Source organism: Chrysemys picta, chromosome 6, assembly GCF_011386835.1.
Source record: "Chrysemys picta bellii isolate R12L10 chromosome 6, ASM1138683v2, whole genome shotgun sequence".
Classification (NCBI taxonomy): domain Eukaryota; kingdom Metazoa; phylum Chordata; order Testudines; family Emydidae; genus Chrysemys; species Chrysemys picta.
The window spans coordinates 109,587,850-109,607,941 of NC_088796.1; the positions used below are offsets into that span (position 1 = coordinate 109,587,850).

The 20,092-nt window shown below is 40.1% G+C and overlaps 1 protein-coding gene across 43 annotated transcripts in view; it reads left to right on the plus strand.

Annotated features, from left to right (window-relative positions):
- The window catches only part of PTPRD (protein tyrosine phosphatase receptor type D), a 1,673,772-nt gene extending 1,663,132 nt beyond the window's left edge, over positions 1 to 10,640 (plus strand). For all 43 annotated transcript variants that reach the window (XM_065549568.1, XM_065549595.1, XM_065549566.1 and 40 more), the window contains 2 exons: positions 2,418 to 2,553; positions 6,737 to 10,640. In XM_065549568.1, coding sequence (XP_065405640.1) covers positions 2,418 to 2,553; positions 6,737 to 6,805 — 205 coding nt within the window. In that variant the 3' untranslated portion in view covers positions 6,806 to 10,640. The remainder of the gene's footprint in view (positions 1 to 2,417; positions 2,554 to 6,736) is intronic.
- Positions 10,641 to 20,092: the final 9,452 nt, after the last annotated feature.

The following is a 20,092-nucleotide window of genomic DNA, read 5'->3' on the forward strand; positions in this document are numbered from 1 at the left end:
TGGCCCCTTTTAAGTTCTTTCCAAGCTCTGCCCACGCATGATGTTGAAATGAGATGCCACTCGCAATAAATTATGAAGATCATTATGGGCTTTGATCCTGCACCACTGTAAGTCAATGGGAGTTGCACCATTGACTTCAGTGGGAACAGGATCAGGCTCAGTAAGATCATACCTCTTCGTTCCTGGATGCCTTAGCAGCAGTGAAATAGTTAACATTGCTGACATCTAAATTGTCATTATTAGAATCATTCAGAATCAAGATCTTGTGCATATGAATTGGAGCAGTTCAAACCCACCTCTTTGCAAACTCTTCACGGCTACATAGCTCAGTCTCACCCCCGCGGCCCTCTTATAAAAAATGCTTATGAGCTGTATTCTGACCTGTTTTCAAGGGATTTATTTGTAAAGGGGGAGACCAGGGAAATTCCTCACCCTCTGAACTTCCTGCTACCTGGTTCCCTGTAATTTTTCTCTCTTCTATATATTTGTTCTGTGGTTTACTTACCTGTATTACAGTAAACCACTCTGACATTGAGTGATTTTTCCTTCTCTAGGAATTTTACAAACAAATCAATGTGTTACTATTTAAAATGTTCTAACCTCATTAGGCAGTTAATTAAAAAGTAGTTAGGTCAGCAAAGGACTTTTCCTGAAATCCAAGGCTCAGTAGAAATAGTGCACGCTAGGACCAGACGTAGGTATGTGCCAGCTTAGTGGCCACGCAGGATCCTGTGATTTTATGTGGCCCTTTCTTTGTCAGCATCCGCTCTCAGCAGATTTCCAAGACCTTACCCATCCTAACACACACAACCCTTTAAAGATAAACTCCTCCCCCTGCCTCCTCCTAGCTGATAAAACACTTACGAGCCCCTTCCCTAGCTGTTAAAACTCTACTGCATGCCCCTAATGAAAAGCATCCTTCCCAACCCTGAGGAACTATCTGGGTTATGGAACTCTGCCAAAGGCCCTGTGACCAGGGCCGGCTTTAGGCCGATTTCCCAGAATCGGGCCCCTGTGCCTGAGGTGCCTTTTTATTTTTTTTTACTCACCCGGCAGCAGTCTGGGTCTTCGACGGCACTTCGGTGGCAGGGGGTCCTTCAGTTGCTCCGGGTCTTCCGCAGCATTTCGGCAGCGGGGGGTCCTTCAGTGCCGCGGAAGACCCGGAGCGAGTGAAGGACCCCCTGCCGCCGAAGACCCGGACCGCCGCAGGGTATTCGAATCGGGCCCCGCAGTTCCTAAATCCAGCCCTGCCTGTGACTTTTACTAAACAGAGGACCCTATGAACAACATGGCTAGCCCTTTTATATACTGCCATAGGAGAATTGAACTCACCACTTTGCTTGAGACAGATGGTATGAGATAGGTCTTTAAACGCTGCTAGAGGTATTGTGGACTTGTACTTATATCATTGTTACTACTCTTTAGAAATCCTAAACATCGTTTGGTGAAAAGATGCCACACTGTTTAAATATGCTTGTCAGCTTCAGCCCAAAGTAAATGAATCCATCCATTTTCTGCAGACTTTACCCAAGCGTTACACTTGCTGCTTAATTAGGATCTGAAAATGTGGAGATTTTTCGTATTATTCAGCGTCTTCCTCATTAACTAACTCTCCAGATGCTTTCTTGCTTCTCAAGAACAGAACAGTATGAATTAATTCGCTCCTCTTGCTGGTTTAAAAAGTTCTAAATAGTTATCTTAAAGTAATAAGGAGTCAAAAAATACTAGGTCTGGAAACAATCAGACTTGTTTAAAAGAGCCATCCGTTTTTGTTTCAGTTCTCAAATTTGTTGTACGTGAAGAGTAAGCATTGTAATATTCCTCTTCAATACAAGCTATATTTTTTCACATAAACCATATTTATATTACAGTGTGTGAGAATATTAAAAATTATGTTAAGTTCTCCATTAAACGATAAAAACAAAGAAACTGAAAGATAAGGCTGGTGCTCTGTCCCTAACTTACCCCTGCATATTTCAAGGGTCTCAGAACAGGGAGTAATCTCACATACCATATGTAACAGGACCTAAACAAGTTGAGATAAGGACAGAGAGGTAGCCTAAATTCTGGCTTCCATTTCTTTTTTCATTTCCAGTTAGACTACTGGCAGGCCAGTGAACCCTCTCATTTTCCCCTGCCACACACTGACCACTATACATTCTTGGTCACAAACAAAATCACTTAAAATGCTTCCTGACTATCCAGCTTTCATTGGAAGTACATTAGTACAAATTTGAGTTTGCCAGAGAATGGTCACTTTGTCACTGTGTATAATTTCCACACAGAAGTTTTGCTTATAGAGCCTTTTTCCATGTAGATGACCATGTACATATGGTGTACCATATCCACAGCTAAATAATCAGCCAATTCTTTCAACATTTTAACTGTCAATTAACACTCCTTTTTTATTGCAACAGTGCAGGTGTTGGGAGGACTGGAGTATTCATAACCCTGAGCATCGTGTTGGAAAGAATGAGATATGAAGGTGTTGTAGATATCTTCCAGACAGTCAAAATGTTAAGGACACAACGGCCAGCCATGGTACAGACAGAGGTGAGAAGAACTACATGCATATGCATTGACTGGGTCAGGGTAGGTGGCTGGGTGTATGCAATGTTAGGAATGGCAGGTGATGGGAGTGAGGTTTCCACAGCCAGGAATTTATATAGGAGGTTGTGACGGGTTAGATCACAGAAGCCCCCTTGGGAGCTGCGACCTAATGTGCAAAGACTACCCCTGCTTCTGTTTTCCCTGCCAGCTCAGGACTCCAGCACCCTGTCTTGCTGAGCCAGACACTCCCGTATGCTCCAACACAGACCCAGGGTCTGAATCACTTGTCCCAAAGCTGCAAGTTTACCTGAAAACAGCTCACAGAAGTGCGCTTGTCTTTAGCACTCAGATGCCCAACTCCCAATGGGGTCTAAACCCAGATAAATGCGTTTTACCCTGCATAAAGCTTATGCAGGGCAAACTCATAAATTGTTTGCCCTCTATAACACTGATAGAGAGATATGCACAGTTGTTTGCTCCCCCAGGTATTAATACATACTCTGAGTAAATTACTAAATAAAAAGTGATTTTATTAAATACAGACAGTAGGATTTAAGTGGTTCCAAGTAGTAACAGACAGAACAAAGTAAGTCACCAAGTGAAATAAAATAAAATGCGCAAATCTATGTCTAATCAAACTAAATACAGATAAGTTCCTCACCAGTTCCTGAATGCTCCCTTTTACAGGCTAATCTCCTTTTAGCCTGGCTCCAGCAATAATTCACACCCCCTGTAGTTACTGTCGTTTGTTCCAGTTCTCTTCAAGTATCCTGGGGGGATGGAGAGGCTCCTTCTTTAGCCAGCTCAAGACAAAATGGAGGGGTCTCCCACGGGTTTAAATAGACTCTCTCTTGTGGGTGGAGACCTCCCTCCTATGCAAAGTCCAGCTCTAAGATGCAGGGCCGGCTTTAGGCCGATTCAGCTGAATTGGGCCCCGCGCTAAGAGGGCCCCGTGCCGCAGCTCTCCACCCTGCCCCCAGCTCACTTCCCCCTCCTCCCCTCCCATGAATGCTCCGCCCCCTGCTCCTCCCCCTCCCCTGCTTCCCGCGAATCAGAGGTTTGCGGGAAGTCTGAAAGGAAGCAGGGGCGGGCAGGCAGCACCAGATAACCCGGGGTGGTGGGGGGGCGTGAGAAGGGCTCCGGGGAGGCACGGCCTAGTCCGGCCCCGGTTCTGGCCAAGAGCGCCGGCCCAACCCGCGGCGTGGCTTCGGCTCCGGCCCCCCGGCCCGGCCCGGCCTGGCCCCCGCGGTGCGGCTTCGGGTCTGGCCCCCCGGCGCGGCCCCCGTGGCGCGGCTTCGGACCCCTGGCCCGGCCCGGCCCCCGCGGCGTGGCTTCGGACCCCTGGCCCGGCCCCCGCGGCGCGGCTTCGGGTCCGGCCCCCCGGCCCGGCCTGGCCCCCGCAGCGCGGCTTCGGGTCCGGCCGCCCGGCCCAGCCCCCGCAGCGCAGCTCTGGCCCCCCGGCCCGGCCCCCGCAGCGCGGCTCGGCTCCGGCCGCCAAGGGGCTCTGGGCCGGACCCAAGCCCAGCGAACACAGCCGGAGTGCGGCTCAATTCATGGGGGCGGGGCTTGCAGTAAGCCCCGCCCCCAGGAATCGGGCCCCGCTCTTGCTAAAGCCGGCCCTGCTAAGATGGAGTTCTGGAGTCACCTGGGAAAGTCACATGTCCCTGCAGGACTCAGTCTTTACAGGCCGAAGCCATTGTCCACATGGTATCTTGCATGTCTCCAGGAAGACTTCTTATGTGGATTGGAGCATTCCAAGATTCATTGTTCCCCAAGTGTTTCCTGATCAGGTACTTAATCTGGTGAATTCCTTCCTAAAGAAGCTAACCAAATGCCTCCCAAAGCTTACTTAGAAACCAAGCAAGCATACAGCCCATATTCTTAACCTCAAGTAGAAAATGATATATATGTACAAATAGGATGAATAGATATGGTAGACCATAACCTTTACGGAGATATGTTACATGGCACAGGCAGCACAAAACATATTCAAGTTATATCATACATACATTTATAAATACCCCCCATAAAGCCTTATGGGGTATGCTGCATACAATTTACTTTCCCTTCTAAGTACTGTAGCTATGTATGTAGCCTATGCAGTGCATTTAGGCTATTTCCCATTCTGTGGATAGGGAATACCACAGCCTGGAAAATGTCCATTTTAGTGGTGACTGAATAAGATATTTCTGTGACCCTATTTTCTAGAAGAAACTTGAGATGGAAACATTGCCCATGTCATTTTGAATTTTTCCTTCACGCTAGTAATCTATATTCATAATCAGGGAGCAAAGTTTGGCCTGTGGGTGCACCCTGTTGGCTTCTGTTCATTTGGAGGGCAGAATGTGTCCCGTGGCTTAAAACTGAGGCTATAGTGTTTTTATGGTTGTCCAGACTTCATATAAACACAAATTTGACTGTTTGGCATGAAAGCATTACATCCCTGTGGGGGGGAAAAACCCTAGATTACAACTTTTTGCCCTGGGACACTATAAAGTTAGTGATCTCACTGTCAGTGAAAGTTCTGCAGTCTGGTGAGGGAGAGGTCTTGGGCACGGCCAGCCAGCCTGTTCCTGGCCCGATTCAGGAATCATCCCAATTCATAAAGAACACGTAAGCACATGCTTAACTTTAATCATATAGTTAAGTACTACTTAAGTTAAAACGTGCTGAATGTCATGAATTGGAGCCTTTGATTCTCAGTTCTAAGCCAACAGATCAGATCCATAAAAAGAGGGAGAAGCGGGGAGGAAAAGCATTTGTAGGACCTTCTACAGCCTTGGGTGGCTGATACTGACCATTAAAATGTTTATGATTTGAAATTTAATATTGATCCCTGCACTTTGCCATTTTGCTCTAAGAAAATGACACTTGTTCAGTAAAAAGTAGACAGTCCTATTCTTAGTGTTTTACGCACGTGCACACACTCTTTAAATGAAATTAGACCATTTTTAAAGTTTTATCACTTAGCCAAGTAACTCACTGAGACAAAATTGAACAGTAAACTCCATTTATTTTCCATTACCATTATTGCTGTAGAAAAGGTACATTTAAGCAAAATGAAAAATATCTACTTTCTGTCCCATTGGTTCCTATCAACAAATCTAGCATATAGAAAAATAAGCTTTTGTGGAGTCCACATAAATACTATGCTGGGCTGTGCAATGTATATCCTTTCCCTCTTTCTGCTTTAGCTTACTCGTGGATGATGTGCTTCCACTCCAGACTGAAAGTAGAAATCTTCCATGCACTGTGTTAATTTCATCCAGAACAGAACAGAAGTCTAGGGCTCAATCTTGCAAGATGCAGAGCACTCTGGTCCCCATCCAGCTCATGATTAGTCCTGTTGAAATCAATTTGGCTACTCCTATGCATAAAGTTAATCATGTGCTTAAGTACTTTGCAGGATTATGAGGATGGAGCCACTAATGATCTTGGCAAATTAGATAAACTGAAGTGGATGTGTTATGATATGGACTGCTGGTCCAATGGAAGCTATGGAATTGTGATCTGAGTGAAATGAAACCCAGATCCTTATGGCTGCAAGACTGTAGCATCACATGAACGAGTCCCCTAGGCGGCTTCAGTATTTTGGAGGTCTTAAAGAAACAACTTTTTGAGCCCCTAATTCCTGCCGCTGGGCAGTAATAATTTGGTAACTATACAACAAGGCAGGATTGGATCCCCCTGTGCTTCCTGACCTGCTATTTTACCTTGTGTTTATGTGTGCAGCACCCCACACTTGGGCTGGGAGGGACTGAGACCAGAATATGATGTTTTAGCATATTAGTCACATTCACTGAGATGCTATTTGAACATTTTATTAGCAAGTCTCAAACAGTATGAAATAATGCAAAAGGTAAATCTTAATGCACTCCCCTCAGACAAAAAGCTTTCTGCTAATTCTCTTGTACTCATTCAGAGCAACAACCGCTCAGTAAATGAATATATATTCGCATCACAAATAAGCAGGCTCCATCTAAGGAGAATGTTATTGCATTCAAAGAGCATCTCAACTCATCTTTGTTTACTGTAACTCAAACCAGTGTATTCTGTTGATGTCAGCAGGAGGATATCACTGAACTGCTGTGGCCTCTGTGGGATATAGTGTATTCACAGAGCCTCTGATTAAATGAAAAACAACAAAGAGGTTTTTATATTTTCTCTCTCTCTCTTTTTCTTCCAGGATCAATACCAGTTTGGCTATCGAGCCGCACTGGAATATCTGGGCAGCTTTGATCACTATGCAACGTAAAACCCCCTGACCCATCCTGGATTTTTACTGCAGGCCCTTTAAGATCCAGAGAGCCTCTTCTGAGCCATACAGTGTGCTTGAGAAGTACTTCTTAACTCCTAGCTAAAGACCAATTAGTGGGAATATTAAAAACACACACACACACACACACACACACAAAAACAACCCAAGAACTATTCCAGGTGGACCAAGAATTCACAGTTTAATAACCTAACCAGAAATATAATAAAAGAATCCTGACTGGTGAGGCGTCTGAAGGATCTCATTTACAGATACCTCAAGGATTCAACTTTGGTTGAAATTAAAGGGAAGAGGAAATTATTGCAAAGAACCATCATCTTGTTCAGGATTGCATGATTGTTGCAAAGATGAATCTTGAGAGTACTGCAATTCAGTGCAAGATGTTTGTTAAAAGGCCGGTACCTGGCTTCTTAAAACAAAATGGACTCTTTGCTTCAACATCACCCCTTCCCACCATAATGCTCATAATAACACTTTAGGGAAAATGGGGGATTGTTTAAAAAGAAAGTCTTTGATTTAGTTTTTTAGTATTGTAAAGATACTGCTGACCTGTGCTTCATTTTTAACTGTGTAAACTTTTTCCTTTTTTTAACAAGAGTTTATCATTTGATGAAGTGAATTTAAAAAAAAAAGTTGCATAACTGTTCATTTTTTGTTTCAGAATTGTAGATTTTTTTAAGCTGTAGAACTGTTATCTGTAATATCTTGCTGTAGAAATGTTAAATAATTTGAAAATTTGCACATTTTTGTGCAGTCCTATATTTATCTACAGTACCACATTCTTCTTAGATATTACAGTTTGGTTTAATTTTGTTTTTGTTTTTAAAAGAAATACTCTTAATCAGTTAATCAAAGTGGGGCTTTTTTGGTTTCTTTCGGAATCAACAGGGAGGCGCAAAGTATAAAGCTGCTACTAACACACACACACACACACACTGCTCTGTTTGTAATTCTCTATCCATATCTATCTCTATATATATCTACAGATATACAGACAGATAGATACACAGATAAATATATATAGATGCATCAGTTCTTCCATTACTTGGATTTATTGAAGTGGTGGGAAAGTTTTCCAGAATACTACATTCAACCCATATGGTACTTTTTGAACATCTCTGCATTTCCAAAGTCCATAGCTTTTTGGTTAGAAGGGAAATGAGGAATGCACATCAGTGATATTTGACCCTCACCCTGACTCAAAAAAAAAAAAAAAAAAAAAGATTGTTTATATACACACAGTCACACAAAGACACACACACATTATGTGGTTGAGGCTTCCAGTGAAGTTCAATATTTGTAACACTATAGTGCAATAACAAACCATATTATTAAGTATAGGAGGTGTGCATGTGGAAAAGGTCAGTGCATATCCCTTTAGGCGGGGAGAATGTTGTAATATACTAGCTATCAAGATGTTTAAAAAGTGTATTCAGTCATATATTGTCTATAGTATGTGCTATGAAATTTGCATTTAGGATGTGTAACAGGGCAAAGCCAAACTCATGTTGCTCTGTTAATAAATTAGAAATATTTTGTGGCATACAGCATTATTTAGAGATGCTGGTTTTTATTTTTATTTCACATTTAGAGTGCCTTATATTTGATGCCTATTTTGATAGCATATCTTTAAGTTTTGTTATGTCTGTATTTACATTAGTTAATTCATATCTTTGTTACTCTTTTCAATTAAAGCATTATCTTTTTAGCACATGTACAAAAACACTTTGAATAATACGCATTCCTGGTTTTTAACCGAGTAGGGGATGTTAATAAATGCAAGCCCAAAACACTTGGGTAGTCAGGGCCCTTTATCCTTTCATAACTCCAACAACAGACATGCCCACTACTTTAAGGTTCCTTCAAAATTGGCTCTCATAAACCACAGTGTTGATGATTACGGTATTGCCATTGCAGAGATGTAGGACTGCACTAGTAGTAAGTAGTTGTTGTTAGCAGTACTCATGCATCATTCCTTTCATTTTGGGCCAAATCCTGCTCACTGTACACGTCAATAGGCCCACTGAAGTCAAATTATTGGTCGCAATGGGACTGTTAGTATGGGTAAGGCAAGCAGGATTTAGCCCTCAGAGTATGCATTAACATGACTTTAGATTTCCATTTGAGAGAAAAAAATTCTTTAAACAATGTAAAATATTTTCTGAGACTCTATCTGAAGCCATTAACAGTGGCCCAGGTCTCTGTCATCCTTGTACCATGTTAGCACACAAAAATCAAAGGAACTCTTTCTTTCAGGTGTCAGATAAGAACCATACGTATAGTTCAGCTATGTTGGTGTAACACCCAGGATTTTTTTTTCTTCCATATTTCCATCACTAGTAGAAAGAAATGTATGAAAGACCAAACACTAGCAAGCATTGTATTTGAGCACTTTTGTAGAAAAAACAAAACGAAACAAAAAACAAATATAAATATATATATAATAATAATAAAAGTATTATAGAAGGCTACCTCAAGAACGAGATTCTATAACTTATATCAGAACCAGAGAAGAATGTGCACTATGTTTCTTTTTTTCTTCTTCTTCTTTTTGATTTGTGTCTTTTGAAGAATTATTAAAGTGCCAGATTACGTAGTGCAGTCATGTTCTTTTAGCCAAATAGAGTCAGATATACACACCATTTTAGAAGCACAGACTAGGGAGGGCTGTTGCACACCAGAGCTGTTAACAGGTAGGGGCTTCTCTCCATGAAACTTTTGCAAATTCTAAAGAAAAAGGGAAAAAATCAGAAATAAATAGTGAGGGAAAGTATTGTAGGACAAATGAGACTGCAAATATTCCAGTAAACTTGCTGTTCAGGAGTTGTTTCTAAGATAACTCTGTTAGCATCATTGATGTGCATTCCACTTTCTGTACACTAATGTATAGTCATTCTATAGTTAATTTAAAGAAGAAGCATCTTTATCTGCATTTACCATAATCTTCCAAGCTTAGAATTGGTTTCATCAGCATAACCAGTACGGTGCTATTATTTACCTATGTATGTGTAGTTATGTATAATTTTGTAATTAGTTAAAATGGAAAAAAAAACTCAAAATATATAAAAATGATTTGTACAGAACTTTATTTTAGCTCTTTTTTTAAAAATGATTGCATGGTTAGACAATTCAGAGGCTGGCTGGGGGAAGGGAGGGCCCTCTAGGGAGATCTGCACTTTCTATACCTTTGTACTATGCACTGCCCTATTGATTCTACACCCAGTAATGTTATTACTTGAACCCATCTGTAAGAAACTGCTTATGAAAATCCACTTATGTGTATGTAAATAACACAGAACATGTAAAAATGGGGGGGGGGAGAGTTTGCAACAACAACAAATGCAACAGCTTTTTTTCCCTTTTATTCTTCCTTCCTTTCTTTTTTTCTTTCTTTTTTTTGTTTTGTTTGTTTTTTTGTTGGTTGGTTGATTGTTTTTTTCGTTTGGGGTGCCCTGATACTCCAGCAGATATCAGAAGGCTGCAAATCCCGTCATCCCCATCTGTTATGTGGCTTTGCCATTCAAGCTTGGAGTGTCTTTACAAAGATAATAAAAGTTGTGTTCTTTGCTCTCGTTTTGGATGCATAGACTGAAAAATAATAAAAAAAAAACCTTGTAAAATGGCTTGTTAAAAAAAATACAATTACCTCTAATTAGTAGTACGCGTAAATGTTTTACAGAATGAAAGGCGTGCTTTTTATTTTCTTACTTCGTTACATTGGTGGCGAAAGAAAGTCTGTATGAAAATCAGTTCTTTGCTGACACAAGTTCCATTTGTTACAAATGAATTCTAATAAAAATGTCAGTGTTATGCAGCCCTGGTCTTGTTTTCTTAAGCAGAGCTTTTGGAATCAAAACAGTTTGGTTTTTCTTGGTCATAGAGGAGTCTAACTGACATTATAAAGTAGTCATTAATCTTAACTAGTAGCAAGGCACTGGAAAATGCATTTCCAGGTTAGCTAATATGTTGTCCTCCATGGTGATTTTTGAGCTATGGGAGATCCTCAATTGGTATAAATTGTCATAGTACCATGGACTTTAACACTTACATTACTTAAATTTACACTGGATGATCTGCCCCCATTGTATTTAAGGAATTGCTTCAATTGGCTTAAGAAAACTACATGTTGGCCCATATTTAGAGCCAAATCCAAAGATAATGAGACGTCTGCAATTCTTATCAAATTCTAGGGTAGTTGTGGGTTCTTGCCACTCCTCAAGATTTAGTTCTGATATTTTAATTTCCAGAATGAATTAAATGAATTCTGATACCTTAATTTCTGGAATGAATTAAAAGTGGTTATTTGAATAGTGGCATGCAGTTTTGATAATTCTGTAATGAATCTCTGCACTGAACCATGTTTTCCTGTTTGTTTGGGTACAAATATGGGTCTCTAAAACTGCCATCAAAGCAGTAGAAAAATATCTGCATTATTTTAATCAAAAAAGATTTAGGTAACATGGTAAAGTGTAATGGTTGCAGGCTTTGTGGAGCATGTTTCAGATTCCTACTCAACTGTTAGTGGCAGAAAAGATAGCAGCCTCTCTGGATTTTTTGTTTTGTTTTTTCCTGGTGGTTTTGGGGCAGATATTATCACTAAAATTATTATTCTGTTACCAAGATAACATGGTGTATTAGAGATTAGTGTTAAGTATAAAACCAGAATTCAATGGGCAGGAAACGTTTATTGCTATATTAGCAAAATGCTGGTTTATTGGACCTTTCACTTTTCTTAGCTTAAATTCTAGTTCATAGCTGTGGTAGCAGTGTAAAGGCAAACGTTGATGCCCTTACTTACTTAACTAGACTCCCATTGACTTCTATGTACCACAAATATTGATTAGGCTTCACAGGTCAAGTAGAAATGAGATCAGTGGAAGGTGTTTTAAGCCGACTTTTTGTAAATATTCTCCTAAACTCTTCCATACTTTATATTGTTCTTTTTAAGGGCCTGATGCAAAGCCCAGTAAAGTCAGAAAGAGTCCTTCCATTGACTTAAATAGGCTTTGGATCTGGCCCTTAATGTCTTCACAGGAAGTCTAAGTTAAGGATGAATAAAAACCAAATAAGGTTATCAAGATTTGCCAGTATACCCTCTGATGTAATTTAAGTCAAGTTAATTGGTTTTAGCAAGAGTTGTCCTAACTAATATTTTCTTGTTCTTAAAAAATACTTTTGTGGAGTAAAACCAGAAATCAATGCAACAAACTGAGAAACTCCATTAATATCAGAATCAGTAACTGACAACACTCAAACTCAATTGTGCTCACGTTCCTTTTGATAATGCATGAAGATTTGTGTTTCCAGATTTTTCTGTTTTTCCTTCTGCTACATCTTTCAGGTTGGAATGAATATCTGATTAATTGTAGAACACAGCCTCTGTACTGATTTTGAAGAGAGAGATTGAATTTCTGTCTCCTGCTCCACTCCTCTTGCTTCCGCCCCAATTTTTTAGAGAAAATAAAAAGAACTGGCAAATATATGGGCAGAGTATTGAAAGAGTACTGGTGAAGAATATTAGGAGGATATTAATGACCAAGAGAAGACACTTGTTAAGTTCAACAAAACTTTAGACTATTACAACTAGTGCTGGTCAAAAAGAGAGAGAACATTTTCACAAAAAACTCTGATTTTTTTTTTTGCAAAAATTTTGCATTTAGAAATTTTTTAACCAGCTCAATAACTAGCTGGAAAAAATTAACTATTTTTTTTTTAATTTTTTACCTTTTTTGGTAAAATTCAGAAAATAATTCATCATGTTGGAAATTTTGAAAATGTTTGGACCAACCTTCAACACAGAACAAAATAATGATTTTACTGTTTTCTTAAGCTTAAAGGAGGGGATTTCTTCACAGTATTGAAACATTCCGAGTCCATAACCTGGGAAAAGCAACTGTAAGAGAAACGTGAGATCAAAAACAAAAGACCAGATGTGCCCTGGGACATCTTCAATACAAGCAAGTAAGGCCATACAATACAAGAACTAGGGAAGGGTGCACAATATCCTCTTGCCAGATATGCATTATGAGATATAGGAGAGTGATTTTTTTTAAAAAAGTGGATCCTGCATTGATTACTGTTCACATGTCTGTAAGAGTTGAAAGAGCCTACAGGATGCAGTGAAGGCGTGAGTGAGAGCTCCAAAAAGATCATTTTCTTTAGTGTCTCAGAGACAAAGAACAAAGGGCAGTGATTGCTAGGAAGAGAAACGGTGTTCAAAAATATAAAACTCTATCTTATTCTGATTTGGGATCACGAGTAGAGAGCAAGAGACCTAACACTCCAGCTCAGAAGAACCTTTCAGGAGCTGATTTCACAAGCTACTATCTTGTGTTCTGCAAAATTATCCAGCCCCATACAACATGAAGACAACGTTTATATTTTGGGGGCGCCAGCAGCAGCTGAATGACTGCTGAAAGAAAGTGAGGAAAACTCACCCATCTGTTTCTTAAGCATGAAAATGTAGTTACTGGAAATGCAACTATCATTAAGTGCTCTGCATTAAGTAATTAAATTGTGTAGTGTTTACTCCATTGCTCCATTACATAGTTTAGTTCAATTTTCATTTAAGATTGAGTGGACCACTAAACTAAATGTGACTCTCATATTTTTTTATTCACTGCTAAAATTGGGCATCCACATAATTAGTTAATTACTTTAACATACAACATGGTTCCCCAAATCTTCACACACACACTCAAACTTTTGAGTTAATTCTATAATTAAATTTTCTGATTTTCGATTTTAACCAATAGACACCAATAATACACCCCCAATACAAAAAGAAAAGAAATGAAATTGGTATTTATCCAATAAACACCAGAAATGGTTACATCAGTCTAAGGGCTTGTCTACATGGAGCAGTAATATGGACTATGGAGGTATGGTTTCTAAAGCGTATTAACATGTTGTACATTATTTGATCCGTGTTGACCTTGCTGATGCATACTAAAGGTTCCCTAGTGTGCTTTAAGACAGTGCTGTTTGAAACAGTGCTTCATTAAAGTGCACTAGGGAACATTACGAATAGATTAGTTATTACAGTATATACTACATAATGAGTAATGTATTTAACAGGGATCAGCAACCTTTGGCACGCAGCCCGTCAGGGAAATCTGCTGGCAGCCTGGGAGAGTTTGTTTACCTGCAGCGGCCACAGGTTCGGCCGATCGCAGCTCCCACTGGCCGCGGTTCACCATTCCAGGCCAATCGGGGCTGCGGGAAGTGGCAACCAGCACATCCTTCGGCCCATGCTGCTCCCACAGCCCCATTGGCCTGGAACAGCGAACCGCAGCCACTGGGAGCTGCGATCAGCTGAACTGCAGGTAAACAAACCAGCCCGGCCCACCAGCGGATTTCCCTGACGGGCCGTGTGCCAAAAGTTGCCAATCCCTGGCATATAATATACATTATACTACTGTAATGAGTAATGTATATAATACACATTACTCTTTACTTTTATATACAAAGGGAACCTCCCCCCCAAAAAACCCCAGATTTTTGGACATCTGCATAAAACTCAAGAATTGCTAAAAAAATACACCTTGAAAAATGAAATTGATAAACCCTGAAAAGCAGAAGTCCTATCTATAAACCTGAAGTTTCATATTTTTCAGAGTTATTTAAGTGTGTGATATTCATGTTTCCGTATTAGTATTAGACTGAAGTAGTAACACTGATTTCAAAATGTACTGGATATTACACTGCATTATTTGTAACAATGCGGCTTCTGTGAAATATTGTAAAAATAGTTACAGTTTTTAAAGCTGTATTTAAAAAAAAGTTTTTAAAAGTAGAGAGTAATAGAGTATCTCTTTCATGCGGCAAAGAGAGTAGAGAATCAGTGATAGTCTGGGAAGTTGTATATTACCAAAGAGAGTCTTCCATCCACAAAACCTCAGGTTAGTTTTTTTTTAAAAAGACAGGAAGTATTAAGAAAAGAGCTCTAGTTAGCCTTAGATAATTAATAAAATATTTCTGAATTGGTGGGTTTGTTTTAAAAAACAAAAGGATTTGACTGCTGTATGTTATATTGGTATTCAAGGCAGAAAGCTTTGCTCTTGCAATACCTATTCTTTTTTCAACAAAGGCTATATTTGCCCTGTTATTCTGTCTATGATGGCTATGGTACCAAGAGCCAGCATATTTCCGTATCCTAACATAGTGAATATAGACTGGTGGAAACATCTGCTGACTAGCTTCACAAAAGTGCAGAATGATAACCTGCAAAGGAGACATTGTAATGAATACAGATCATTTTGCATCAAAGCTATAAATAGAGTGCTTTTGAACCCACAATGCATTCAGCTTGCTTCTGTCAGCAGAATATAAGAAAAAAAGTCTTTATTATATAGTAGGAACAAGCAAACAGGCTTTCCTTGCCAATAAAAGCAGTCCATTATATATTCAACAGCCTTATTGGATCTGGAATATAAATCTTTCATGTCAGTTCCAAACTGCTTAGAAATGCCTTCTTTTCTCTGAATGTTTAAGACAAACGTATGAATGTAAGTAGTCCTTCATTGGGTAAAAATCCCCAAATATGTGGGTATTAATAAATTGAATCTTTAAAGCTTTTTACAGTTTTCTTCTTGTTATTCTTGTTTGTCATTTAGTACCACCCAGAGGATCTAACTGAGTGCAGGTTCCCATCGTATAAGGGGCTGTTCAGACACAATAAGAGATGGCCCCTACCCCAAACAGCTTTCACTCTAAATAAAGGGCAGGAGGGCAAACAGGCACAGAATGTTGAGTTGACTCACCACAGGTTAATGGAAGTTCTGAGATAAGAACCCAGGTCCCTGACTCACAATTTAGTGCCCTAAACACTGTACAACACAGCCTTCAGGTGCCTTGTTTGCACAATGTTCCAAAGCATACAAAATGTTCCAACCTCAGTGCCTAAAGTTAGTCATCTACATCCCCATTAGCGTGCTAGGTAAAGTAGACTGAGTTTTCCAAGGTGCTGAGAGTTGTGGGGGCTCAAGCATTTCTGGACGTTGAGTAATTTACTTTGGTCCCTAAATATGGATTTAAGTGCCTCTTGGCCACAACACATGTAGAAGAGGAGGTGGGGCAAGCAGAGAGATAAATACATAAATCTAGACATAGGGAAATACTCATCTTGCCTTGAGAACAAGACTGTGACTGAACATATCTTCACCACTTTTGAACAGAAGCAAAGAGTTACAACAATACATCACATGCTCCCATCCTCAGCTGACCCTTGAACTATAATTGTTCTTCTGCAGATGTAAAATCTCACTTGCTCCCTAACATTGTGTCAACCCTTTTTGTTCCTGCGTTTGTTACTTGCATACCCACTCCCTTTGGAACCTCTTAGAGCCTACAATTTCTTCCCCTCCCACCTGTTTCATTTAGACCCAATTACTCTGATCTTCTAGAGCCATTGGTGGTCTTTGCTTCAGGCTCAGTGGCCTAAGCAATGTTTATCAGAGGCATGCTGGGCAAAACTTCAAAGTATTCTTTGAAAGCCTTAAAATGTATTCTTGAATACATCCAGTTCTTATGGAAAGTATTGGCTTGATGGCAATGAAAAATGAAGTCCCTAAACACAGTCTTCCTTAACCAGTGCATCTCAACCCTGCCCCAGAGGAAGCATCTTGAGGGATGAAAGATCAGTTCAGGTTCTGTGCCTGGTAAGCCATTGGCCTCAGCTGAGAATGCCAATTGTGGTAGCTTTGGAGATTTTGGGTGAAATCCTGGCTCCACTGAAGTCAATGGCAAAAGTCCTGTTGGGTTCAATGGGTCCAGGATTCCACCTCAGGGTAGTTATTCAGAAGAAAATGGATACCAGCTCATATTATATAGACCATTGAACAGTTAAGAGATGGTAAAACAACCTGTCATTTGTGATCTGGGCCAGATTTGAATTGATGACCTTTATTCCACTGTCTTTATTCCAGATACAGTTTCAAGCATTTTTTGTGAATTCAGTCTAAAAATGCTGGAAACTATGGGACTGAAACAAAAGCAGGCCAACAAACCTATTGGTGGTAGTTTTCATACTTTTGCTACTTCAGCTACCAAAAATGCATTAGGAAGCACACCAAACATGGCTATATTATAAAGAGTGCTCTTATAAATGCTTCTCTATTTATGCCTATGGAAATGGAAGGATGTGACTAGAGCATCAACAAAGATTGTGGCAGCACTCATGTAAAAAAAGTTCATTTGACTCTTCTGGGCTGTTGCAATTTACTTAGTATTGCAAACCTTCATTAGAGTGTTCATTAGAGGGTTGCCCCCATCTTAGGAATTTTTTCCCAGCATGCATTTCTGTGGCTGACCCTTTAAATTTGGCAGAGCCAAGCAGCAGAGACTAAGGTAGTCATTTTGCAACTAAATGCTGCAGGCTACATCTGACTTTCTCTCATGAGCTAACAACATTTTATATTTTCCCTTTCTTCCTGCTAAGGGGCTGGGACATCCTCACAATACTCCTTGTATTACCTCCAACAACATCCTAGCTGAGGCTATGTCTACATTACAAGCAAGGGGTGTGGTTCCCCTGCTCACATACACATCCTTGCACTAGCTTTCATTGTATATAGCCACGATAGCATTGGTTGTGGCACGAGAGGCAAGGCTGAGTTGTGCTGAGTACAAACACAGCTGAAACTGGTGGCCATGTACTCGGCACAGCTGCTGCTATCCATGCTACCATGGCTATGTTGCTATTTCTACTCACTCTAACGCTATGAGCGCTAGCACAGGTGTGTGAACATCAGCAGGTAAATCACACCCGTAATGTAGCCATAGCCTAAAAGATCTTCTTGTATGAATGAGCTTACAAAGCTCAAAATGAATGCATATTTCCAGACATAAGTTTGGAAAACCCTTTGAATTTACACAAAAAATTAATTGTGATGGGTTAGACACCCTTCCCCTCCTCCCCATCCAGGATGCCACCTGATGTGCTGGGTCCCACTCAGCCCTCCGGCACTACCAGCCTGGGTTTCCATTGCACTGGGTTGCAGTGCCAGACTCTCAAGCCCCTTTCCAGCACACACCCAAGCAAGACCACACCCAGCTGTAGATACAGACTGCAGTCAGATCTGTGTGAGTGGATTCACCAAGCACTCACGTGCACACCCATTGTGGAGAGACAAACCCCAGATAATAGTGTCTTTTGCTGCATAGAAAGATCTGCAAAGTGCAAGCTAATAAAAATTCACCCTCTCCTTCAATGTGGCGAGAGATATGCACAACTTCTTACCTCCCCTTCCCCCCCCCCCCCCATGAATTACACAATCTGGGTTATGTTATAAACAAGAAATAAGTTTATTAACTATAAAAGGTAGATTTTAAGTGATTATAAGGGATAGCAAACAGAACAAATCAGACTGCCAAGTAAATAAAACAAAACACGTATACTAAGCTTAAGATCTTCAAGAGACTGGTTTCAAGAAGTTATTTCTCACCCTAAATGTTGTTTCAGGCAAGCTGATGAGCTTCTGTAGCTTGGAGTTCCAGTTCCAGTTATTTCTCTTTACAGACTAGACTACTGTCTTAGTCTGGACTCAGCCCTTGCCTTTCCCACCATTCAGTTCCTTTGTCTCTTCAGGTACTTTCAGCAGTCTGTTTTCGTGGACAGGAAGGCAATAGAGAAGGGTCCTGTTTGCCTTACTCCCCAGCCTTAAATAATAATTACATAAGGCAGGAATCTTTTGTTTCCCAGTCTTGATCTCCCCCTCCTTTTAGTGGAAAATTACTAGAAGTCCAAGATAGTGTTTAGTACCAGGTGACAGGATCACCTGACCTAGTAAAGTCACAGCTACATCCCAGGATGCCTCTCAGGAAATAGAGAGATTAGTATATTCAAAGTCTTATTGTTTCTTCCTAATGGCCCATCGAAGTTGATGGCCTGATGTCTGGTGGGTGTCTCCCAAATACACACACAGTTGTAATTGTTACATAGGCAATATTCCTAACTTTAAATACAGAAATGATACATGCATACAAATTGGATAATCACATTCAGTAAATCATAACCTTTCCAATACCTTACAAGACCCATCTTGCATAAAATATATCTCAGTTATGCCATATCCATATCATAAGCATATTTCCATAAATAATATGGGGGTGTAATGCCACAGTAATTGGATTTTGTTTATACACACACACACACACACACACACACACAGGTGTTACAACAATGAAGTGTTGAGTCAGGATTTAGGAGATTTGTTTACATATGGTAATTATATATACCTCAAGAGATCACTGTGAAACACTTGTCCCTTGCATGCTCTTCGTATGATTTACAAGCTGGTCAACAGCCTATATTTCTGTGAACTGTGTATTGGCCTAAAGGTACCAGGAGACAAGTGATTTTGTGAAGTCAACACAAATGCAGTCTGCTTCCAAGGAACTGGCAGTGTTAGAACTCTCTAATATTAAGAGTAAATCAGTCTAGTAAAATGTATTAAGCTTGGGAGTCAGTGATTAAATTCACTTGTGTAGTGCTTGAAAGCTCAGATTGTCTTTAAATAACTGGCTGGTTTTAAAGGCAGTGAAGATGAGGCTGAGTAAAAGCTGTTTGGGTTGTTAATTGTACATTTCCACCATTGGTTCCAATATTAGTTTTTTTTAATGTACAGTGGAATCTTAATTTTGAGTTCCCAGGTTTTCTAACGTTTGTGACATTTGTTTTATATATTTATTGAAAAATAACTACTCATTCTCTAATAGGAAGTACTTTCCCCCATGAACATTATACAACCTTTCAACTTTAATTCCAAGTTAACAAATATTTTTGTCTAAGAATTGTTGCAAACATTTCACAAATGCTCTGTGACAGATGTCTGCATGGGCTTTGCAAGATGAGCAAGGATGAATCCAGCTCCTTCATAGACCACATATCTGTTTCCCCATACGTCATTCTTCCCTGTACTTACTGCCAGATCTACCTCTTGGCCCACTCGTGTATAAAATGTGTGTTTCACTCTAGCTCCCTGCAAGCCAGGCCCGTATTTGGTTTCCTGTCTGACTAATTATAACATGGCCATCTCACTAGGCCATGTGGTCTTTTGAAAATCATTGTGGTTTTTTTTAAATCCACCTCTGGCATTGGGCTATCTAGCCTTTATGAAATACAGATGGGGGCCATGTGGGTGTGATAAAATGTGCCTCAGGTGTTGGGATTGTGTGTGTTTCCCAAGTTATACATGGTACTTCATACCGTTTGCAATGTATTCATTGGGTTATCCCAATTTTATAGAGTCTCCATTGAGTTATGTG